This window comes from Melanostigma gelatinosum, assembly GCF_949748355.1.
Source record: "Melanostigma gelatinosum genome assembly, chromosome: 4".
NCBI lineage: Eukaryota > Metazoa > Chordata > Actinopteri > Perciformes > Zoarcidae > Melanostigma > Melanostigma gelatinosum.
This window is the reverse complement of record NC_136637.1, coordinates 12,945,481-12,970,268: the sequence shown is the minus strand read 5'-3', so window position 1 is coordinate 12,970,268 and position 24,788 is coordinate 12,945,481. Positions and strand designations below refer to the sequence as shown.

Below are 24,788 nucleotides of genomic sequence, written 5' to 3'. Positions count from 1 at the left end.
GTGTAATTGAGAGTGAAATGTATATCAAGCAGGCACTGCTGTTGCCAGTGACAGATCAAGTGAAAAGCACTTCGTTATCATGCTACATAAAACACATTAGATAAATGTAACGTAACCTTTAAAGAATCTCAAATCACATCACTTCACTATGATTCATAATAGTGTGTCTACGCACAGTGACAACTTCAACAGTTTTCTCTTTGCATGTCTTCTAAGGAAACACATCAGAAAGTGTCAAAGTGTAAAAATCGCGATCACTTATCTGACCCCGGCCATACACGTGCTGACTGAACTGTGTGATGGTGTATTTGAGACTGGTCAATCTGTGCGGTTGGGTGTGAAATTGGGAAATGAGTAGCTTTAATGACAGGGACCCTTCTTGTCTTGAGCGTGACCTTTCAGGGATCTCTCCCTTAATTATGGCCTCATTTACAACCAACGAATGACCCAGGGTAATTCCATTGCAGCCATTAGAGCAGGTTTGATGACCACGACATGTATTGTTTTTCATGATGGCAGACATTAGCATTTAAGGCTTTGTCGGCTCCCCTTTGTCCTGGTATTACCTCATTGTTTGAGCGATGTCATCTCTAGCTTGGTCTGTGCCTGCCTAAGTGCACCGCTTTACGCTGTTGTGGTGGCTTTCATTTCACAGGGAATTTAAGTCAATTAATCCACACATTCTCTTTCATTTTAGGCAATTGCAAATGACAGTGTAGGTATGCATACCTCACTCTGCATTGTGAGTCAATGTCTGTGACACCTCCAAGGTGTTTTACCACAGATGAGGAGTTTCCACCACTCACCAACCTATATTTCATTGTAATTACTCTGTCTCCATTTCTTCAGTGCGTCAAAGGACTTCCAAGCGATGATCCCCACATGATGCACTCTGTGATTATAGTGGTCGTGTTTGTTTAATTAAAGTATGAATGTCAGACTGAATGGGTCATCTCTGAATTGATGATGTTTTATATGCTCGGGTGTTTGGCATTCGACAGTCAGACAAGACTTAGAGTGGCTTGTCTCTACATGCAGCGATGGTTGAAGTACAAAAGGCTTTTACACAACAGTCCCAGTGCTGTGTCTGTCATTTAGACCACTCAGTTCTGCCTTTGATGAGAAAACTCTTCTATCTTTTGTTTTCTTGAGTTATATATAAATGTGTCAACCGGGATTTTTGACCAAATCAATTTGTACCAACATTCCTCTACCACTTATCAAAAAACTGTTTTTAAATAATAAAGATGTGACCGCAAAACTGTACTTTTTGAATACAAATTCTGATCTTTCACTGGATTTTAAGACAGAATCTTATCATGGACGCCAGAAACACAGATTGTACGAACCAGTAGTTCCTGGCATACAACCCGAGTCCTGCACGTATATATACCTGTAAATATATATGTCCCCTTTCTTTAATACAGACCTCTAGTGAAGGAAGACACTCAGTCCGTATCTCAGGTCTCAGCAACATTGACTTCCGAGTCGGGTTTTCCAGAAAGCCCACCCTGGACTTCAAAAAGACCTCCAGCAGGCCAGTCCAAGGTCAGTGAGTTCAACCGTACCAAATTGTTAAAACCACCACAACTGTTTGCTTTAGTTCACCTGTTGTGCTCACTTCTATCCTTTAGCTTTGGGACATTAAAGTTTACCGTATGTCATACCGTCTTTCCAGGTATTCCCACACACATCCTTCTGAACACCACCGGGCTTTCACCTCCTGCTCGCGCCGACAGGCTACAGCTCCTGTCAATCAAGGGCGAAGTGATCAAAACTTTGCCAATCCGTTACTACCCTGACCGCGAGCCATTCGGCCTCTGGAACATCACAGAGTTTGTTCCACCCAACGAGGCCTTCTTCCTGCGAGTGACGGGATACGACCGGGACAGTTACACGTTCCAGAGAGTCTCCAGTGTTTCCTTCTCAAGCATTATACCTGGTCAGTGATGTCACCCATGTTTAGTTGTGTGGAATTATTTCGTGATTTGAGATATTTATTGTTTTTGTTGCCTTAATCTCTCTTTTAGATGCCCCTAAGGTGCTGATGCCAGCCATAAGTCATGGTTATTACCTACAGAGAGGGGCTGTTGACTGCCAGGTAGAGAGCCTGATCCCCTTCACTCTGCGCTTCAGCAGGGATGGGAGACGACTTGGGGTGGACCAGTTTTTCAGGTGAGCAGGGCTGAAATGTAGCCTGATATAACAAATTTGCTAAAAGGGGGTTCACAGACTCTACTTAAACCCTCTATTCTAACTCTTACGAGACAGATGAGGGACACCTACTCTGTTGCTCTTCTCAAATATAAGCAAAATCCCAAAAGTTAGATATCAAGAAGAAAAAAACATGCTGTAAAGTGCATACCTCTGCCAAAACTGAGTAACTGTCAATATATGCCAGTTGCATGTGATGTACTTTCATCATGAGGTTGTTTTATCAATGTCCCATCTGCCAACCTGTTTAAAGTCAGAGGAATAATGACTGTGACGTGGAATACATCTGTTAAAGTCGAAGCCACCGTTGAAGCATTTCAGAAGATAATTTTTGCAACATGTGTTTAGTCAGAACTGTATCTGTTCAGTAGGCTGTATGGGCCGCCCTTCTACTATCTTAGCAGGTGTTTGGAAAGCTATGCGGTCAAGTTCCAGCTGGAAATGAGCTCCACAGATGCACTGTGGTGTTGGATTGGGACAATGATGAAGGGTTCGCCCCCTCTTCTCTCAGCTGAGAGTTTGATGACGATATGATAGTCTGTTCCATCATTACATGCTGAGAAACAATAACACTTTGGCCAATGGTTACCACATGTCATGCAAATCTATTGAAACCTTCCGAGAGATTACTCTTCAGCAGGCAGAAAGATCCAAACTGTGCTTCCTTCCCACCTTCCAACTCTGTTGGAGGTTAAAACTTGCATATTATTTCCATCTCTGCCCCCCTGTGTGACTAAATCTTATTGGATTTCCACCAGATCGAGGGATGAGTTAGTGGCAGATAGAATGGATTTAACATTATTATTAATAAATAGTGTATTGAACGTTCTTCCTTTGGATTCCAGTGAGTCCGACAATGCATCATGGGTGATAGCCCAGGTAACTCTGAAGGATGAGGACTACTACGAGTGTATTGCTATCAGCAGCGCTGGGACAGGGAGAGCTCGCACCTTCCTAGATGTATCAGGTAAGCACACATACCAAGACTCAATCCCCCTGTCACAGGATGATAACAGGCAATTTATTCAACATGTGTGATTACAAGCAGCCACAACATGCAGTCCTCAGAACACTCTCTGTCAGCACAAATATACTATGTTGAGTCCTACAATGACAACTAGTAACCATATTATTAACAAAAAGTAACTGGAGCTAAAATGAATTAGCAGAATATGAGACAAATGATGTATTAAGACACTATTACAACATGTCAGAATGATTCGCTACATAGACTTCAGTATTCACTTTTGCCAACGGACTGTTATGCTGTAGTTTATGTTATTAGCAGTGTATAGTGAGCTACTATATTCGGAGGTTTTCAACGACATCCACTTGAACATAGACAATGGCAGAAGTTCAGTCTTACTGAACTTACTGAACTGTTACTGGATCTCAGTGCTGCATTCGACACGGTCGACCATGCCATACTCCTAGAAAGACAAAAAATCTGGGTGGGACTCTCTGGTACAGCACTTAACTGGTTTGAATCCTACTTGAAGGACCGAGAATACTTTGTGTCTGTAGCTGATTACACATCAGAGCTGACTAAAATGACGTGGTGTTCCCCAAGGTTCAATACTGGGGCCTCTTCTGTTCAACATCTACATGCTTCCACAAGCTCAGATTATGGAAAACAACAAAGTGTGTTATCATAATTATGCAGACGACACACAAATCTACATAACTATGTCACCAGGGGACTATAATCCCATACAAGGGCTGGGTAACTGCATTGAACAAATCAACAACTGGATGTGCCAGAATTTTCTTCAATTAAACAAAGATTAAACAGAAGTAATTGTTTTTGGTACCAAGGACGAACAATTGAAAATCACCGCTCAGCTTCAGTCACTGATGTTAAAACCCACAAACCAAGCCAGAAATCTAGGTGTAGTTATGGATTCAGACCTCAACCTGAACAGCCATATCAAGACAATTACAAAATCAGCCTACTATCACCTGAAGAATATATCAAGGATTAGAGGACTTATGTCTCAACAGGATTTGGAAAAACTTGTCCACGCATTTATCTTCAGCAGACTGGACTACTGTAACGGTGTGTTTACAGGTCTCTGTAAGAAGTCCGTCAGAAAGCTGCAGCTGATTCAGAACGCTGCAGCTCGAGTGCTCACTAAGACCAGGAGGGTGGATCATATCACTCCAGTTCTGAGGTCTTTGCACTGGCTTCCTGTCCAACAAAGAATTGACTTTAAAATCCTGCTGTTGGTTTACAAAGCACTGAATGGTTTAGGGCCAAAATACATCTCTGATCTGCTGCTACCTTATGAACCATCCCGACCCCTCAGGTCATCTGGGACCGGTCTACTTTCTGTTCCCAGAGTCAGAACTAAACATGGAGAAGCAGCGTTCAGTTTTTATTTCTTACACTGTTTTTTAATGTTTTAATGAATGTTCTTAATTGTTTTTAAATCTCCTTTTCTTTTGCCTTATGTTTTGATGCTTTTAATGGTTTTATGTGAAGCACTTTGAATTACCTTGTTGTTGAAATGTGCTATACAAATAAACACTGCGTGTAATGAGCCAAGATTGTAAGACTTATGGGCTGGCAAGCATTAGACTGTCAACAAGTGTAATTGGTGTGTGTGATGGGGTTTTGTGTAGGGAAGTGAGCAATTTGTAGTCCAAATGAAATTAAATAGCATTTTCTTTTGTCTGCTACAGCATGCGTATGGTGTAACATCGGCACTCTGGCAGCCTGCCAGTATGCAATAATACATTTGGAAAAACACATTGATATTATTTTTTACATCAAAAAGGGCTGACTTTAATGTACTGATTCATGTTAACAAAACAACACTCACTGTATAAAGATGCCAAAAATACTTTGAGTGAAATGATGCAGCAAGAAGTTTGTGTCCTGCTCGATAGGTTGAAACACATGTTCACACACACAAACACACACTTCCACTTTGGAATCCAAGTTGCAGTTGATGTGACTTGCATTTCACTGGGTTCAAGGCCTCTTGCTGTGGATCACACGCAGAGAACCTGCATGTTGGCAGAATGAATGTAGCTTTAGGGAAATTTGACCCTACCATGATATTGTAATCCATGCCTCACAGCGATCATGTCATGGGGTTTATGGTGTGATTTATAAGTATTAGAATATCAATATGCTGTAAGGTGAGCATACACATAACGTTGTAAGTAAGTTCCAGGCTGTGCTGTGACTCGGGTTCACACTTTCAGTACAACAGCACCACAATGATAAATGCGTAACAATTCACGATCTCACAGAGAAATTCATAATCCATGTAATAAATGACTTGTGTGGTGATTGTATACTTTTAATTTCACTGCTGGGAAAAACAAAAATACATTTTTGGCTTTTCCTAAATCCTCTACAGTGCGAGGTTTTTTTTTTTTTTTCAACTGAGCCCTTTCCATTTTGAGACCCCAGAGATTACACCACATGTCTCCTTATCCACATTTTGCTTTCCAAAAAAACGTCCTGCTTTGTGAAATTCACTGGAGCGCCATCAACATGATGAATGCCAAGCATAAAGGAAGAAGGTGGAGTGCAGAGAAAAAGAGAGTGAGAGGTAGTTGAAAGAGGCTTTGGACAACAGAAGAAGGAGAGAGGGAGCCAGGCAGAGCTCTGTGTAATGTCTGAGTGTAACTCATTATTGTAACACACCCACCATGTTGGCAGCCCAAAGGTGGAGATGGGACTTAGTTTGTCCAGCGTTTTTACCTCTTATGACGTCTCTAAAGTTGAGTGAAGTTAATCCTTCTCAGCCACAACTCCAACCTTTGTCAGTGATATTCTGAAGAGTATGACAGGCCTCCATACTTCACATTTGAACACAGAAAAACACACATAATAGCCACTCAGTTGCCAAAGTTATGTCATCCTAATCCCAAGGACCTATGCTTAAGTCTCCAGCATCCTCCTTGTATCAGTGCCAAAGCCTCTGCTGCCTCTCCGCGCCCCCATCTTCTCTTTCTCTCTCCTTTTCCCTGCATTGCTTTGGCTCACCCTTGACGAAAAATGATGGAAGACGCACTGAGACCGATGGGATTGTTTTCAATGTGGTGACGAAAGGAAAGACAGAGACGGCGGAAAAGAGAGAGAATTAGGATATGAAAAGGACTGAAGATGAACATCATTCTAATAGGGGCTGTTTCAAAAATTACATTTACAAACTTAAAAAAAAATGCTTACTTATAAGCACACACTGTAGTTTTAGACAATGCACCATATGAGGATTAGAAAGACATCAATATGCTGCATTTGGTGATGAAATATGGATTATTTTAACTGCTCATGCAGAGGATGAATGTTCCTCCCAGACAAGAGCCTCTAAAGTGAAAAATAACATTTTATTTACTCTTTTTTTTTAAAGGGATACTCCAGTAATTTTCTATTGTATTGTGACAAAGTTGGTTGACAGATTAAATAGTCAAGATCGAAGCAGCAGATGCAGAGAAATCCTGCCCCAAGTATAGGTCCAGCTCCAAAATTATTCAAACCTGGAAAATATGACATGTCTCATAGCAAGAAAGTAACAACTCTGGCTCCCTGATTAGCTTTCTTTATGATGTAAAGTTCCTCTCAGCCACATTATTTCCTCATCCTGCAGAGCCGCTTCCAGCCATCACAGTCGAGGGTAATGTGACCGTGTCTCCTGGCTCCCGCGCTGTCCTCACCTGCCATGTCGTCAGCACGGTCAGCTTCAACCTCACCTGGCTGAGAGGAAGTCACGATGCCCGCCTGGACCCACAGGTGCACGTGTTGACCAACCTCTCGCTACAGGTGTCCGCTGTGACCCCAGATCACTCGGGCTGGTATGAATGCATCGCTATAAACGAAGGAGGGGCGCAGACAGAGCGAATCTACCTCACCGTGCAAGGTGAAAAGTTTGTGTTTGATATGATTCTGGGGTTAAAGATCAGAATTGTGTGAGAAGTGACAAATACACATCATCCTACAACAACTGGGTCTAAAAGAGCACAGTTGAACTTTCATCTTGTTGCTGGTGTATGTGCGTGTGCTTCCATGGTCTTGTCAGACTTTTCTAGTTCGTGATTTACACCCTGGGGAAACAGAAGTCTTGGCAAACACATCCCCCCCCCCTCCCAAATACACCATCTCCCTATAATTCACCCGAATGCTTCATGGGACGTGTGAATATTATTTATGCCTGACTCTCAGGCAGCGCTAAAGTAGAGTTTTCCATCTCCAGACAGCTCTCATAGTCCTGTTTCTAATGCTTCACTGACACTGAATCAGGAACACTTTGTTGCACAGAGTATCTCTGGCTATCTGGCCAGCACCGCAGAGCATCGGCCCGAGCTTGGCCAGGAAATGCCGATGTAATAAAGCAACTAAAACCTGCCATTAACAGACGATTTCAGCCAGAACCCATTGACAAGAATCCAGGAGTTACAGAGGGTTGAAAGAAAGTAAGTGAGAGCAGCGAAGAAGCTTTGTTTTACACAATCCAATCCAAATGGACATCCAGTATTGACTTTGTCATACAACCATCAGTCCCAGAAGAAGTTAATACAAAAACCATCTGCTGCTTACTGTCGCCTAAATCCCTCCTTATATGTCCTTCCAGGTCTTGATGCTTTGAAACAAAAACATCTCTTAAAGAACATCAAAGAAATTGTTTCACTTCACCTTAAGCTGACTTTTTCTCTTGACACATTTTTCCTGAGTAATTGAAAAGTTCCCTGTGATTTTAAGAGATCAGATTGAACAATTGCAGGTTTAATACCAGTACTGCAGACATGGTTGGAGTGGAGCTCTGTCATTTGGCTTGTCTCACTGATAAGTGAGTTCGTAACATTTTCCCATCATGTTTCTCTTCATATCTCCTCACCTGCTCATCATTTTTCACATCATCCTGTCACTACTTTCTTTCTTATTCTTTTCTTTAACCAATTTCTTACTGCTTTTTCCAGATTATTTTCTTGGCCTTATCTCTGTTTCTCTCTAAAACATCTGTCAGCAAGCCCTTAGGGTTTCCAAATTACCCCCTGGTGAGACCCATCCTAGTTATTAGTCTCACTTTGAAGTGAGTAAAGTCTGCTGACATCTTACAACACTTGGACAGAACACAGTGGAACTTGTTCTGCATGGCCACATGCCAACAGAAATAGGATGAACAGGATTCGTAGCTGATTTCTTGCTGTTTTAGTGTGGAAGGAAATCTCAAGGAAAGCAACCTGAAAATGCTATTGTGGATGCACATTGGTGATAAGAGGAAAGTAGTCAGAGACCAGGGGAAGTTGAAATGGGAGGAGGATGCATTGTAAGCGGGAGTGAATGTAGATGAGCGAGGCAGGAAGGAAGAGGGACAAATGGAGCAGGTGATGAACAGAGTGCTGAAGACAGGCTTCTTTCTTGAACATTAAGGTAGAACAATGCGTCTTCCCTCGCAGGAACCTCTTTGTTCCTGAACTCAGATATCACCCCGCCCACCTCATGAGATGGAAGAAGCAATCGAGAAGAGAGGCCGGCTTGGCTGTCAATAAAGTTGTTGTGACGCCCTTACTTTTGACCTCGTCCGAGTCGTATAATCACAGTTCAGCCTGAGGCCTGAGGCGCTGAGACTAAGAACACACCGGTGTTATAACATTATAACACAATAAATCCCTCTCTGGCATCTCAGATGGACACAGATCGTTATTTTCTTGCTTTGGAAGCGTTCTGTTTCTCCACTAGTTCTCACCCTGTATTTTCTACTGGTTGGAAAGGTCAGAGACGGGAGATATTTCTAGCAGTGGGAATAGAACAGAGGAAACACGGCCTTGAAGGGATGAATTACAGTTACACATAAATCAATTGAATTTTTTTTCCAATTCCCCAGCTTCCCTGGGCCTGGGTTCAATATTCCTGCCTGTTTTACCAATATATAAGAAATGAGGGTGAAAGATATGCTGTGAAACATTGAAGAAATCCAGCTACAGTGACAATAAAAGTTTATGCTCTGTTACATCTTTCGCTGCGCCTGATTTCATTCAGGGTGATGTAAGAAGTTCCTGACTTGCATGTAAAGGTCCAAAACATCATCATCATTACAGTATACGAAGTGAACTGAGTGACTGAATTATATTGATATTGATATTATATTGATATTGATTAATTGTTTGATCTGGCAAATTTGTATCTTTGTACCTCTCTGTAGCTTTATTAAAGTTCTATCTTATCTTGTATCTTTTCCATTAGAGGTGCCCAGGGTTTCAGTAGAGCCCCGGAATCAAACCTTTACAGCAGGAGAGGAAATGAGGATCAGATGCTCGGCCAGCGGCTACCCTCCACCCCGCCTGGTCTGGACCCACAATGACATGTTCATCACGGCATCAAGCAGGTGAATTCATCTCCTTTCACATGAGTAGATTTGAGGACGTTTCTCAATTGTTTTTGTATTTTATAATATCAATCAATAAAAATGTCAAGTTTTACTTTACGTCTCCCAGTTTTCCAGTCATGCTTCCACGTGATCATGCGGAAATTTCATGAAAATACTGAATTGTGTATTGTGCGTGTTCAGACACAGGATGACTCCTGATGGCGCGCTAGTTATAAGAAACATGGAGAAAAAGGATGGAGGAGTGTATGGCTGCCTGGCAAACAACAAGGCTGGAGCAGACACGGTGACCTCCATCCTCACTTACATTGGTGAGTGCCACAAAGCATCCATCCATCCATCCATTGGCTATATATTATCCTTTAGACGGTCACCAGGAGCTGGAGCCAATCCCAGCTGACATTTAGTGAGAGGCGGGTTGCACCCTGGTCAGGTCGCCAGTCAAACACATGGACATACAAACATAGAGACAGGCAACGCTCACATTCACACCTACCTAAAAAGAAAAAATGCATGGCATGACATAAAGCACATGCAGTCAAATGGAAATAAATAAAACTGACATTTACTTCAATATGCACATCTGCATTTCCATTTGCTCTCTCTATCATGCTGATGTTCTGTCTGTTCAACGATTCTCCTTTCCTAGAGTCTCCTGTGGTGACAGTGGCTTTGAGGGATATTCTCATCGGCATTGGAGAAAACACAGTGATGGCCTGTTCTGCGTCTGGAATCCCACAGCCTGAGATCTGGTGGTACAAAGGTAACACCTGAGCAGAAGAAGGAAACAACAAAAATAATATTTGGACATTTGTATATTCAGGACAAATTAAAAGACTAAAACCATGAAAAAATATTAAAAGCTCAGCTTGAGTTAAAATAACGCCCCGTTGGAATTTCAAAAACTTTTAGTTTTTCCCACTAGTTGATCACACAATCCAAATAAGAATTAAGCTGACCACCCTCCACTGTTGTTTGGTCTAATTTCTAGGTGATGTCCAGCTGCATTCATCATCCCGCTTGGACGTGGACGCGTTTGGAGGTTTACTGGCAATCCAGGAGACCCAGGATGTAGATGCTGGAGATTACACCTGCGTAGCTGTCAATGCTGCTGGCACCTCGTCAGGGAAGATCTCTCTTGATGTAGGAGGTGAGAGTGGCACCAACTTTAGTTGTAAAAAGCACCAATCTGAATAATTAACCCTGAATAACAACAAAATAAATAGGAAGATTACAACTTGTGCAAACCTACCATAGATGTCAATGTGCAGACTGCAGAGTTTGGAGTGATGGAGTCATTTCTTGTTTCTTGTGTTGCAATGTTGCTACAGGTGTCTGTTTCATGGTGTGCTTCTTAGACCCTTAAACCCTAAACGGTCAATGAATTGGGTGTCATGGCTCACAGCTGCTTTGGTGCAGTTAATGAACGATGCCTTTGCTCGGCCAGGGACACAATGTGTCTGACTTAAACCTAAACAATGTTACACAGGAGTGTGTTAATATCCATGTATAGTTTTAACTGGGCTAGCTACACTTTTGTGCATGCACAAACTATAAAAATAAATGTGTAAAATATATAAATGAACCAACAATTTGTAAAATAATTGAAGACATTGTTTAAATCATGTTATTTCATCATTCCTTTTCATAATAACTGCATTTTATTGGATATTAGTTTCATTTCGTTGTAGACATTTTATTCCAAGATGACTGGAAATACAAGTGTTATCGGGGAAAATGCCATTATGAAGTCAAAGCAGACTTTTGAAAACCGATTTTTATTATGAGTCCTATAATTTGACGCTCCATATTCACACAGTTCAGTACGTCTGGTCCTAAAACCAGTTGTGAACAACCCAAGCTTACATGATGGGCAGGTTGATTGTCTGTAGAATGCAATACAGATGGGTGGATAGCCCCCAAATATTTTGACCTTTGACCTTTTCCGTCTTCAACCTCGATCGCTTCAGCCGCACCCAAGTTCACCCGAGAGCCATCCGATGTGGCGCTGGACATCGGCTCCAACGGAACCTTGCTCTGCCTTGCCCAAGGCCACCCCGAACCACAGGTCACCTGGAGGAGAGAGGATGGACTTCCGATTTTCAACAGGCGCCGCGCATATGGCACTATTACAAGGAGCAGGGAAGGTCTTCATATCACCAGTGAGTGTTTGAGTGGGAAACACATTACACATGAAATTCACTACGTTTATGCCGACATAAATATCCCTTTTTCTCTCAGACCTGTGGGTGGAAGATGAGGCGGTATATGTCTGTGAGGCTCACAATCACTTTGGCAGGATCCAGGCCCAGGCAAGAATCACTGTGACTGGACTGGGTGAGTGCAAGTCTTGCCTTTCTGACTTTTTTTACTGTCTCTTAAATGGTAGTGTCTCTTAATCTTGAAATGAAAGCTAGTATTCACAGAAATACATGAGGCTGTGTACTGTTTTACTTCCATCTGGGCTGTCATTGATTTCTTTTTGATTGATTAATTATCTTAAAAATCACCAGGGGCAATTAGATATGGGCTAACATGCAATAAGTTATGTGTAAATGAAGGAATACAGAAGTGTAGCTGACCTGAACAAGTGCTTAGATAGGCCTGTGTGTCATAAAAAACATACATTCTCAGACATGCTCACATTACTTTTAGCTGATTATGCATTTATGTCCAGTACATCTTCTAAAACCGCATACAGTACCGTTGAGGGCCTATGTGCTGTATGTCCTTGTGGATGTGTGTGTGTGTGTGTGTGTGTGTGTGTCTCTGTTTCAGTCTTTACACGTGAGTGTGAGTTCATTAGCACATTTCAGTGGATGTGTTTGAACACATGGGCCTTGTTAACCACTGTTACTGTTTCACGGTTTTCTTTACAGTGGATACACACTGAGCTCTTATATGTGGGCCAAAAGTTAGAAACCACAGACCCACCCAGATGACATACACTGTATTACTGCCCCATTTCTCGACTGACAACGTTGTCTCATGAGATACACACACCCAATACACACACCCAATGCAGAAGCACATGTAAAGTACCTTCTTTGGAAAATTAAGTTGAGACCAATAAAGTTGGCATGCATGTGTATATGCATGTTTGTGTGTGTGTGTGTGTGTGTGTGTGTGTGTGTGTGTGTGTGTGTGTGTGTGTGTGTGTGTGTGTGTGTGTGTGTGTGTGTGTGTGTGTGTGTGTGTGTGTGTGTGTGTGTGTGAGGTTGTGTTCCCAGGTCCTTCAGGGCGGTCGTCAAATTCCCCTTGACAACACCCTGTATGTCTGTCACAGCATCAGCATTGTCTGACTGAACACAGCCAAACCATTTTGTGTGTGAGTGTGTGTGTGTGTGTGTGTGTGTGTGTGTGTGTGTGTGTGTGTGTGTGTGTGTGTGTGTGTGTGTGTGTGTGTGTGTGTGTGTGTGTGTGTGTGTTTGGTCTCTATGCACAGAAGAGGCTGCTACCCACATATTGTACAGCTCAACAACATCGAATCACAAATGATTTTTACAGCTCCCTGCTGATATGAATCTACTTAATCATTTTCTTGAATACTTTCCTGTCATCTTCTCAGCTTCCTTGATTTTTGTTTTTATTACATAAGCCCTGTATAATTGTATAATTGTATAATTTTATTACATAAGCCCTGTATAATTGCTTGCATGGTATCTGCAGTCTCGCCTGTCATTGCGATGAGTCCGGCTGTACTCGGTGTAATCGAGGACCAGCAGGTGACTTTGCCGTGTGTGCTATTGGCTGGGAATCCGCTGCCTGAGAGGCAGTGGCTACACAACTACGGCTTGGTGAGAACACAGAGAGTTTACAGTTTTTAAATATCCTCCATGTCTTTATTTTAAATAGCCATGATTTCATTTGAACCACTTCAACCAACAAATCTTTCAGGTGACCTCAGACCAGTATTGGACAGTGAGGAGGGACGGCAGTCTGCATATTGAGAGAGTCCGGCTGGACGATGTGGGTGACTACACCTGTTTGGCTGAAAACGTTATTGGGGCCACCAACCATACCACCTCTGTCAACGTCTATGGTAGTTTACAAAACTTAAATACAAACTATGAACAGACATGCACATGCTTAAAAATTATGGAAATCCTTGTGGACCTTTTGAGCACTAACTGGACCCACATTGTGTGATGTTTCATTAAACATCTGTTTCATGAAAGGGGCAAAAAGATCATCAATTACTCGCACAATTTCACAAACCAGCAGTTGGTGCCATTTATTTGATGTAAACGGTAGCAATGTGCCTAAAAAGGAGAGTAAAAAGAATCCAAAGATGATGCTCTTGTTGAAACAGTGACATTTTACTTTACATTTATAAACAGTATATAAACATTTAATACATTGTTTATAACAGACTATAGTTCCAGGTTCCTGGTATTGTGTATACTGGGTCACTTCATGGGACGTAGCCATGGTTAATGATATTATTACTTGGGCTTTTCTGCTATGACAGGTCAAAACTTCTGTGAAAAAGGCTTATTGCAAATGTATATTAGATATGAAATGTGTTTTTTTTCTTTTTCTTTTATTCTGTTACCTTCTCCGTTTCTCACTGCCCTGCTTAAATGTCTCCTCTACACTGCAGAGGGCTCTTAGCCTCATGATTAGGATTATTTTTGAGGTTGCATTAAAACCAGGAGCAGCTGAGGGTAATGGCAGAGTTTGGAGCACAGTGAGAGGGGAAAATCTGCTCACCATTTATATTAAAGTCAGTGATTGCCAGATTCTACCAACTTAAATAGGAATGGTCCGCAGCATGTACGTAAAGGCACTGACTCCCTTCTTGAAATTAGGTCAGTCCTTTCTATCTGTAAACACACAAAGCACTGGACATTTACACTATGTAGGTCAGTGTATAGTTACATTTCCCATCATAACCTCTAAGATATACTTTCCATAGAGCATACATCATGCAATGTATGTGCAAAGGCTCCAGATAGAAGACCACCATGCAATACTGTATTCGTATTGTGTACACCATGTGTGATTGTGTTTGTTTAATCACATTTTTCATTTCCAAGAAGAGGCTTCAAGCCTCCCAGGGCTGATCTTTTCTGCAGATTCCCAGAGTTGTAACAAACAACAAAACAAGTCAAATAGTGAGAAGGAAGGAGAGAGGGAAAGGACAAGGAAGAGAAGAAGAAACATATGATACACAGAGAGAACCAAATGCTCAGTAGATGCAGAGCAGGAAATTCATCGTCACAACCAGATTTTACACATACTTGATGAATGTATGTACACACATAAAAAAACAATCTTTTTTTCCTATGTTTCCAGTGATTCCTACCATTCAGTATGGCCCTCAGGTGTTCAGCACAATTGAAGGCACACCCATCACTCTACCCTGCCGTGCCAGTGGAGTACCCAGCCCTGACATTACCTGGACCAAGGTATGGATTGGCATCACCTGTCTTAGTACCTGTTTCAGTATGAAATATGCCAAAGTAAGAGCCAGTTATCCTTGCTTGCAGTGGTGTGCCATTTTCCTGCCACTGAAGACTTTAATCATCTCTTCATCAATGGCAAAATAATAAAAGGGAGATCAGGTGAAACCAAATGAAAAGTATGTCGGTGAATCAAGAAAAAACAGACAGGTAAAATGTACAACAGCCAAGATTGCTCATGTTGCGTCACACTTTGGGCCAATATCACCAGATTAGACACCACAACATGGTGCGAAGTTAAAGCTTTTATGCAGCTCATTTGGATTTGAAATGTGAGCAATTTCCACTTGAAATGGTCCAGATGTGGATGCACTGTTTTCAACTACAAGGGAACAAGTCCTTGTGTTGTTTTGTGTCAAAGGTCAGCGTTGTCGTACAATTCTTACTCTATTGATAGCACATGATAGATAAACGTCTGTGTGAGATTACATGCATGTCGATCATGTGCCGCTCCATTAAAACAGCTCTACCCGTGTCCATTAGCGGTGCTCAGTCTTTACATGTGCACTTTTGTGTGTTAGTGTGTGTGTATGTGGACAGTTCCTCCCTCTTTTCCATCTTTTACACTAGTTTCTCTGAGTTGTAAAAGTGATGCTGTTAAAGTGAACAGGGCTAGAGGGACACATGAAACTAGACCCTGCTAAGTTTTGCACCAGCTGTTAAAATGTGATTTCCGCTGACAACACAATCCTGAGGCACTGACTTAACATTTGCTTTGTGTTTTTAATTATTTGATTGTATAATATATATATAACGAATACAATTTCTATTACAGCCTTTTTAATCAACAGCAGCAAAGAAGATCAAACCATACATTTAGGAACGCTTAGTAGGTCAAACCACTGACACCGTGACAAGTGTAAATAAAGTAAATGAAGCTGAGTTAATGAAACGACTCTGGCCCCTGCCCTTTCGCTGTTGTGATTTGTTTTGTAGGGTGGGGAGCTGATGTACTTGGGTGGTCCAGCATTCTCCCTGGATTCTGACGGCAGCCTCCTCATCACCTCCCCCTCTGGAAATGAGACTGGAGAGTTCATCTGCACAGCTACCAACGCTGCCGGCTACGCCGCCAGGAAGGTCCAGCTCACTGTCTACGGTAAACTTCATCACCAGCTAAAGGCTGCATGAAGTCAGTGCAAAGAGGAAGAAGCTATACGTAGCATTTAACGTCAACAATTTATTACTATCATGATCATGGCCAAGAAGTCTAGCAGCCTCTACCAGCTGGCAAACTACATTACAAGTCATGTCACTGTGTTGGCTGTTGGATCGCTACAAAACAGGATCTGATATCCATTATTTGGGCTTGATGGATACAACTCATCTGTAGTTTAGCTTCTCCATGTGCAGATCCAGTGTCCTCAATGACTGTTGTTGATTCGTAAAGCCAATCTAAAGACCAAACTTGGCTGTCACAGTCATGGCCCACTTACAATAGCAAATGCATATGGGCGTGAAAATGAGCAGAGCTCCAAGTGCTCAGCAGGTAATTGTCTCCACATTCTTCTTAACCGCTCCCCATGTTGTATTGTGTGTGGTGATGGAGGAGTTGTAGGTTGTAGGAGGAAGGAAAAAACACTCATTGCAACAAGAGGCAATTTTATCAAAATCTCTTTATTAAAAAAAGTATTTTTCTCTTATCTACTCTTTGTTTGTTTCGTTATAAGGTTATTAAACATTGTCTGAAATTGTCACATTAATGTCTAAGAACTTTGAATCGAGTCACTGTTTCTGTGTATATGTATGTCCAGTCCGTCCTAGGTCCAATGTTGGTGGCGCCGGAGGCTCAGCTGAGCCGATGAAAATGTCAGTGATCGAGGGTGAGGACGCCATTTTACCATGTGAGGTCCACAGTGTCCCACCTCCCACCATAAGCTGGGCCAAGGAGAGGCAGCTCATCTCCCCTTTCTCTCCAAGGTAAAACACATACAGGACCTTAAAATACAGAACCTGCCGCAAAGTAAACCCCTATGAATAATATTGTACATTAACTATAAACAAAACATTCGATAAAATCATATTAGACTGTCTGTAGGCTCAAAGTTATAAAAGACACTCCATGCTGTCTGCATTGCTGTGCTCTGTCTCTGGACCCTTCATAGCCTCAGGGTAAAGTTTGTGTTTTTATAAGATGACTGAGTAATCTTACTCTTCTCTGTCATCTGTTGTACCTACTGCCACTGCACCTACAATGATGGTTGATGGTGGATTGGTAAGAATTATGGAGTATCTGTTGACAGAAATGACTGAAATAGTCATTGAATGAAAACAAAAATCAGTGTGTTTTTTGCTTGTTTTGTAATGGGAAGCTTGCGTAATACTTTCCACTCAGACTTTCACTTTACAGTTTATTGTATTGCTGCTTGTGTGTGTATGTGTCCCTCCCAGGCACACTCAGCTTCCCTCCGGCTCTATGAAGATCTTGGAGACCAGAGTGTCAGACAGTGGACTTTATGTGTGTGTTGCCTTGAATATTGCTGGCAACTTAACACTATCCATTGAGCTAAGTGTTTTGGGTAAGTTCAAAGATTACAAGCAGACAAACAAAAATGTAATTATGCTGTTATCAAGGGTTCTGAGCAGCAGTATGACTTCATTCTGTATGTAAGGATTCCTGTTTTTCTGAGTGTACTGTGTCTAGGTACATTTCAAAGGACTATCAAAACATCACACGATGAACATACAATCATTTGGATCAACTTTTCTGGATATATTCATGAAATTTGTGATTTTCATCCCTAGCTGTCATGTAATTGATTCTGTCTGATATCGCTGAATAGTGTAAGAAATTTGAGCGTAGAACTGTGTGTTTAGTAGTTATAATAAAAGTGTTTAATGATTCATATTTAATAATTCATAATTTGTCATAATCATAAGTGTTTTGGAAATGCATAATTAAGATAAGCATAAAGTGTTTCAGGATTAGCAGCTAGAAGTAGAATTTGAGACATGAAGCTTTTGCCAGAGTTTAACGTTTATACTGAAGGATTATCATAGAAGGGATTAAACCATAACTGACAGTCATTGAATGTGTTAGAGAATCCAGGGACAGACAGACAGGAGAATACGCTCCTGGAAGTTAGCCAATAGGAATTGGGATAAACGGAAGGGGAGGAGTTTCGAACAGATATGAGGGCAGGGATAGGAAGCGTTTTTCTCTGCCTCTTTTAGCGTGTGGTTCCCAGGGACGGCTGTGTCTCATGGGACCAGAGGAGAGTTTTTTCCAAAGTGGGTTAACATTGTAATATTTAATAGAAGTAGTGTACTTCACTGTAATCGTGCTTGCATCAGTGGGATTAAATTCCTTTTAATTGTAAACCAGTTTCGGTAGATTTATTATCGCAGCGTGTCCACTGTGAACAGCAGCTGGACACGTGCTCTGGCCTCCTCGCTGTGGAACAGACTCAAGCTTCCACAATAGCATTGAAAACTGCCCATTCAATACTCATACATTACCCAAATGAGAGTTCAGAGAGTTGCAGTCTAGACGTACTGAATGACAGAAGCACATATACTATAGAAGCTAAACTTCCAGGCCGATGTACCTGTGTGATAAATAACATGCCGGTGCAGAGGAGGAACTAAAGCGTTTTAAATCTGGTCCTCTGTCATCTGTCCTGCAGTGCCCCCCAGTATCCAGGCGGGACCCAGGGTAATGAAGGTTCAGGTGGGTCACCCCGTGGAGCTACCCTGTGTGGTGAGAGGGGTCCCAGAGCCCACCCTCACCTGGACAAAGGACGGTAAGAGGTACCCAGTATCGTCCGATGGCAGCCTGGCACTACGAAATGTGGGGCTAGCTGACGAAGGACCCTACACCTGCACAGCCACCAGCACTGCAGGCAGAGACGAGGCTCAAGTCCGGCTTCTTGTGCAAGGTTGGTCTCTGTTAATGTCTTTATCCCAAACCCTTGCACTGTGTTGAAATGTTTTCGGAGTTGTATATGTCTGTTAAAGTTGGATCGAACCAAATGACAAAAATGTGCAGCACAAACCATTGCACACATGCTAAAGTGAGACATAATGTCCTGTATGTTCGTGTATTTTGGAGTGCGTATTTGTCATTAATTATGTGTTTGTGGGTTTTCAGTGCCCCCTGTGGTCGAGGTGTTGGAGCCGCCCTTTAATAGTCCCCTGCAGGAGAGAGTTGCAAACCAGCGTATTGCATTCCCCTGCCCTGCCAAAGGTTAGGGAACATTTCCAACCACCCGCTGATATTATGAGGAATAAGAGGATTGAACATAATTCACTTTTTGTAGGATAACAAAATGTACCTACACTACTACCAAATCGTAAAAGTAAGATAAAGTTAGTTGAGTAATTATAAACATTCTCATAAAAGTATACTCTGTAATAATGACTCTGTCAAATATAGTATATTTGTTATCCTTTCACTATCTTTTTCTCCATTTCAGGTCTTCCCAAGCCAGTGATTCGGTGGTTGCGTAATGGCCAAGAACTGACGGGGAATGAGCCCGGTGTGTCCATCCTGGAGGACGGTACACTGCTGATTCTGGCCGCTGTGTCGCCGCTGGACAATGGAGAGTATGTCTGTGCTGCAGTCAATGATGCTGGATCCACTGAGAGGAAGTACCAGCTCAAAGTCAATGGTGATTTACCTGTTCTCCACTGTTTCTGTCTTTAGAATATTTGCTGACACTTCACTTAAAAAGCATCTTCTGTCTTACTATCTTCTATCTTATTGTTTCAATGTATGTTTTAAATCTCCTTTACTTTTGCCTTTATGCTTTTAATGGTTTCATGTGAAGCACTTTGAATTACCTTGTTGTTGAAATGTGCTATACAAATAAACTTGCCTTGCCTTGCCTTGCATTTTGTATACATTTGATTCCGTGGAAACAAATGCTTAAAGCTCGGTAATCACCTTTGACACCTCCGCAGTGCCGCCGTTTTTCCGTGACGAGGAAACGCCTGGCAACGTGTCATTGGTCCTGAGCCAGTCCACCAGCTTGGTGTGTGATGTCATAGGAAGTCCGAACCCTGTCATCACCTGGTACAAGGATGGGACCCCGGTAGGTGAAATCCCATAGAATATTCCGTTCACATATATTTTATACAAAATATGTTGACAGTCGTCATTCACGTTTAGAACACAAAAAAGATTTTGTACGTATGTTACTTATTTTTAAGGTAAATACACACACTATCACTATCTTCATCATCATCATCATTCCCATCAAAGACACAGTCTGAGAGATTAGGTAACATGCTGCCTTATGAATTTCATAACCTATACTTATACTGTGGTCGAGTAGGTCATGTACAAGGATTGGATTACGAACTTTACCGCCATAAAATCACTGAGAAATTATAATGACCGTTCCGTTCATTTATTAAGTTCTCATAAAGACTGAATGAGCGCTGGTCACAGGGTACACTGTCCAAGAGAACAGACCTGAAACCACAGTGGATCCTGTGTGTATGCGTGTGTGTTTGTAGCAAAGACCAGCCAGGCCAGCCATGGAGGCAGCAATGGTTTAAAGCTGTAATGGCAGAGTAATTATGATAAATTGATGCGAGAACAGAGAATTAGCACAGACTTCGCTGTAACATCCCAGTTAGCCGGCTGCTTTTTGTTCCCTTGGCTGCCTTACAAATTATTCCTGCAAAGCACAGATGGGAAAATCAGTTGTCTTACTTTAATCTGTTAGTTATGAGCAATCTAATGAACAATGCACTATGAATTTTCTTGGCTCTAAGCAACAATTTAAAACGTTTCATGTTTTATAATCATATTACTCAGCTGAATGGATCGTTGGCGCTCTCTTTCATTCTGCCTGAATTGTAGGCTGCAGCTTTTTTAAATGTAGATCCTTTTATCATGATGTCTTGTAATTAGCTCCATAATTACTGTCGAGCAGTATTTCTTAAATTCTGCTGTTGTTTTTGCTTTTTAATTTGATTCAGTTTATTGGTGTTGATCGACAGGTGGTCGCTAGCAACAGCATCCAGATTCTTGACATGGGAAAAACCCTGAGACTACTGAAGGCAGCCACAACAGACACAGGACGCTACAGCTGTAAAGCCATCAACATCGCTGGCAGCACAGAAAAGGACTTCTTCCTCGACGTATTGAGTGAGTGAGGGCAGTGTGCAGTGTCCATGGAAACTCCCAAGAATTACGGGGGAAAGAATTAGGACTGTTTGTGCTTTCTCAATGAATCAGTTTCTTGATGAGTCAGCTAATATACAATGATACTCTCGCTCTCTGCCCCAGTCCCACCAACCATTCTAGGGTCAGGCTCTCCTCGAGATGTTTCGGCCATTGTCAAACAGGAGATCAGTCTAGAATGCCATGTGCAAGGAGTGCCCTTTCCCACAATCCAGTGGTACAAGGACAGGAAGTAAGTGCCTTCTAATATGAGAGAACTTACTGTCTCTACTATGGTAAGAATTATCAAACAAATTGAATAAACTGGGTTAAACTTATGTTTCTAGGCTGGTGTTTCTCGGTGATCCCAACCTAGAGGTCTCAAACAGGGGTCAGGTTTTGAAGATAAAAAGTGCTCGACTTGGGGACAAGGCCCGCTACCAGTGTAGTGTCGTGAATACAGCCGGCAAACAGTCCAAGGATTTCAACCTCAGTGTCTTTGGTGAGTGTGGATTTTGACAGATCCTATGCAGTCAGGTACTACTTGCAAAGCCTACTCTTTATACGATAAACCTAATGTGACTAACTACAGCTGAATTACAAATATCTGATTCGTAATTTTTGTGCCATTGTTCCAGTGCCCCCCTCCATCAAAGGTGGTAACATAACCTCACAGGTCACAGCCCTGCTGGACACTTTGATAACACTGGAGTGTGAGGCACGGGGATTGCCGCTTCCCACCATCACCTGGTACCGAAACGGTGAGGCCATCCTGTCCCACCGACAACTTCAGTATGTCGAGCGAGGCCACTACCTGAAGATCCCTCGGGTGCAGGCGTCAGATGCTGGCCAGTACACCTGCAAGGTGACCAGTGTGACCGGGAGCGCTGAGAAGAGCTATGAACTGGACGTCTACTGTAAGAACCTGACATCTGAGACCTAATAATCTACACACATTATCCCTTTTTACTGGGCTGCTGTATTTCAGCTTGAAGCAAAAGCATTCAAAAAAAATCCTCTTAAATATCTAGAGCGCATTTGGACATTGAAATTAGTTTTTCAACTGAGGAACTCTCTGAACATAAGTTCCCATTGTGTGTCTGCATTTGCAATCATTCTCATATGTGCTGAGCTCTGAAGCTTATCATTGTATTAATCAGAGCTTTAAGGCTTTTGGTTTCACTCACAAAGCATAAATATCTTTGCAGCAGTCAAGAATAATTTGAAACAGCTGTGGATGGTGCGCAAACAATGTTCTGTAAGATATCAGTCAAGTGAAAAAGTCCTCCAAGCTTATTCCTCCTTTTGTTCTGTTTCTCTTGGATGCCCCCCCCCCCCCCCCCCAGTGCCTCCTACCATTGCAGGGGGTGATAACGGGCCAACTGAGAGGAAAGTGGTCCTCAGTCGGCCTCTGATTCTGGAGTGTGAGGCTGGGGGACACCCTCCCCCCTCCCTCACATGGCTGAAGGATGGAGTTCCTGTGCGTGATGGTGAAAGTGTCCGTCTTCTCGAGCAGGGGAGTCAAATAGAAATCCTCTCAGCCACGGTGTCAGACTCGGGACGTTACGTCTGCGTAGCTACAAGCATCGCTGGAGAGAAGGAGGTCAAATACGACGTCAAAGTTATAGGTACAGAAACACTACAGCCAACTGACAACATGCACATACACACACACACACACTCATGTCTCAATGTTTTTATCATTGTCACTGGCGTGTTAGACCCAAACTAACGAGAATTGTTGGGACCTCACTTATCTTTGCACAGGTTTTTTTTGTCTTAATTCTAGTTAGTTGTTAGTTCGTAGTTAGTTGCTCAAATTGTTAATAAATAAATAAAATAGCATACTAGTACTGTACTTGCCGTATACTATACAGTATTAACAGCAGTGTGTTCACTTCACAGCCATTTAAGAATCCACAGTGCAGATTTTAAGTCCTCTCTCCGGTATTTCATATTTAAGAACGAACCTAATCATTTTAATGACATGACAGCTTGTTCTATACAATGTGGAAAAGTTACTGATCCGTTGTCGGCAGGATTCGAACCTGCGCGGGGAGACCCCAATGGATTTCTAGTCCATCGCCTTAACCACTCGGCCACGACAACTTGTGTCAGTACTTGACTCACACTATTAATCTGTCCTAAGGCCTTTCACACGGGAAACAGGCACCTGCTCTCAGGATAACTCTTTACAAAAAGCACACTATATTCACTGACCTTTTTTGATATTATTACTTGCAGCAGCAGAAATAGAGAAAGACTGGAATAAATTCTAGTTCCAAAGTTGAGATTTTATAATGAGTAAAAAATATGCTTTTAATTCATTTTGACATGGATTTCGAGTGTCAAATAGATTAGATACATTTTTTATTTCACAGGTATTTATTGTGGTTTTCCAGGGTCAAATGCATTGAAATATTACTTTAAAGCGACACAGACATTCACTTTTTTCAATCCTAGTTCCTCCTTTCATTGACGGAGCTGATGGTGTGACAGACAGCACAGTGATAGTTAGCAGCCCTTTGGAGCTGGAGTGTCAAGCCACTGGAACACCTGCTCCTGCCATCACGTAAGATCTCTACCTCATGCATACAGACACACAGATTTAAATAAAAATGCATACACACACATGTTAAACTATTCTTTTCCAGGTGGTATAAAGATGGACAACCAGTCAGACAGGGTGAGGGGTTGCGGGTAGCAGCCAGCGGTCGACGGCTGGTCGTTTCCCGCGCTCAGGTTTCTGACACGGCTCGTTTTCAATGTGTGGCCACTAATGAAGCAGGAGACCACGAGAGGGACTTCAATGTGTTCGTCCATGGTAAAATGTTAAAATGCTTTGTCACATGATTTTTCTGACAACAAATGAATATAGAGGAAAGTTATGCACATACATTAATTGTAATAAATGTAATTTGTGCTTTAAATGCAAGCCACAGAGACACTCCCACCTTGGGTAAATACTACTTTGTCTTTTTTGTGATGTCCTTTTTTCCAAATTTGCTGTCAAGTGTCATCAAGAGAATGACTGTATCCTTTTCATCTCCACAGTTCCTCCATCCATTCGAACCACCGGGCCGGCTGAACGTTCAGTGGTTCTCCACAAGCCCATCAGTCTGGAGTGCATCTCCAGCGGCATCCCTCCTCCCGGCATTACCTGGCTGAAAGATGGCCGACCAGTTGACACAACACAGGGGCACCTTAAGGTTGGTTCGCTGATAGGCTGAATATGAATCCCACTGGCTGATAGGCTGAATATGAATCCCACTGGCTGATAGGCTGAATATGAATCCCACTGGCTGATAGGCTGAATATGAATCCCACTGGCTGATAGGCTGAATATGAATCCCACTGGCTGATAGGCTGAATATGAATCCCACTGGCTGATAGGCTGAATATGAATCCCACTGAAGTCGGCGCAGCCTCAGTTAAATCCGACAGTACATGCAGACGTATGCTGTTGAAATGCACCAATGTAGTCATTCAAAAATGTTCAACGGTCGCTAAATTTCACATGAATTTAAAACACACACACACTGTTTTGTTTAAGGGTGGGCCTTGGTTGGTTATTAAAATCAATGCAATGCTACACAGAAGGAAAAAAGGCACTGTTATATTCGGCAACATTCATTTAAGTCACTGAGTGTTTGTGCCAAG

General features: G+C 42.2%; 1 protein-coding gene across 1 annotated transcript in view; it reads left to right on the top strand.

Annotated features, from left to right (window-relative positions):
• hmcn1 (hemicentin 1) overlaps nucleotides 1–24,788 on the top strand; it is a gene marked incomplete at its 5' end in the record, with an annotated part of 83,924 nt that overhangs the window by 27,966 nt on the left and 31,170 nt on the right. Inside the window, 29 exons of the mRNA XM_079266635.1 lie at nucleotides 1,428–1,548; nucleotides 1,679–1,942; nucleotides 2,031–2,175; nucleotides 3,060–3,181; nucleotides 6,819–7,088; nucleotides 9,413–9,554; nucleotides 9,738–9,865; nucleotides 10,204–10,317; nucleotides 10,546–10,704; nucleotides 11,525–11,716; nucleotides 11,796–11,891; nucleotides 13,224–13,351; nucleotides 13,452–13,596; nucleotides 14,853–14,965; nucleotides 15,956–16,115; nucleotides 16,771–16,936; nucleotides 17,408–17,535; nucleotides 18,643–18,894; nucleotides 19,107–19,202; nucleotides 19,432–19,626; nucleotides 19,919–20,049; nucleotides 20,966–21,113; nucleotides 21,255–21,381; nucleotides 21,476–21,630; nucleotides 21,767–22,045; nucleotides 22,475–22,756; nucleotides 23,592–23,700; nucleotides 23,783–23,952; nucleotides 24,183–24,337. Of these exons, the coding sequence (XP_079122761.1) occupies nucleotides 1,428–1,548; nucleotides 1,679–1,942; nucleotides 2,031–2,175; nucleotides 3,060–3,181; nucleotides 6,819–7,088; nucleotides 9,413–9,554; nucleotides 9,738–9,865; nucleotides 10,204–10,317; nucleotides 10,546–10,704; nucleotides 11,525–11,716; nucleotides 11,796–11,891; nucleotides 13,224–13,351; nucleotides 13,452–13,596; nucleotides 14,853–14,965; nucleotides 15,956–16,115; nucleotides 16,771–16,936; nucleotides 17,408–17,535; nucleotides 18,643–18,894; nucleotides 19,107–19,202; nucleotides 19,432–19,626; nucleotides 19,919–20,049; nucleotides 20,966–21,113; nucleotides 21,255–21,381; nucleotides 21,476–21,630; nucleotides 21,767–22,045; nucleotides 22,475–22,756; nucleotides 23,592–23,700; nucleotides 23,783–23,952; nucleotides 24,183–24,337 (4,692 nt within the window). The remainder of the gene's footprint in view (nucleotides 1–1,427; nucleotides 1,549–1,678; nucleotides 1,943–2,030; nucleotides 2,176–3,059; nucleotides 3,182–6,818; nucleotides 7,089–9,412; nucleotides 9,555–9,737; nucleotides 9,866–10,203; nucleotides 10,318–10,545; nucleotides 10,705–11,524; nucleotides 11,717–11,795; nucleotides 11,892–13,223; nucleotides 13,352–13,451; nucleotides 13,597–14,852; nucleotides 14,966–15,955; nucleotides 16,116–16,770; nucleotides 16,937–17,407; nucleotides 17,536–18,642; nucleotides 18,895–19,106; nucleotides 19,203–19,431; nucleotides 19,627–19,918; nucleotides 20,050–20,965; nucleotides 21,114–21,254; nucleotides 21,382–21,475; nucleotides 21,631–21,766; nucleotides 22,046–22,474; nucleotides 22,757–23,591; nucleotides 23,701–23,782; nucleotides 23,953–24,182; nucleotides 24,338–24,788) is intronic.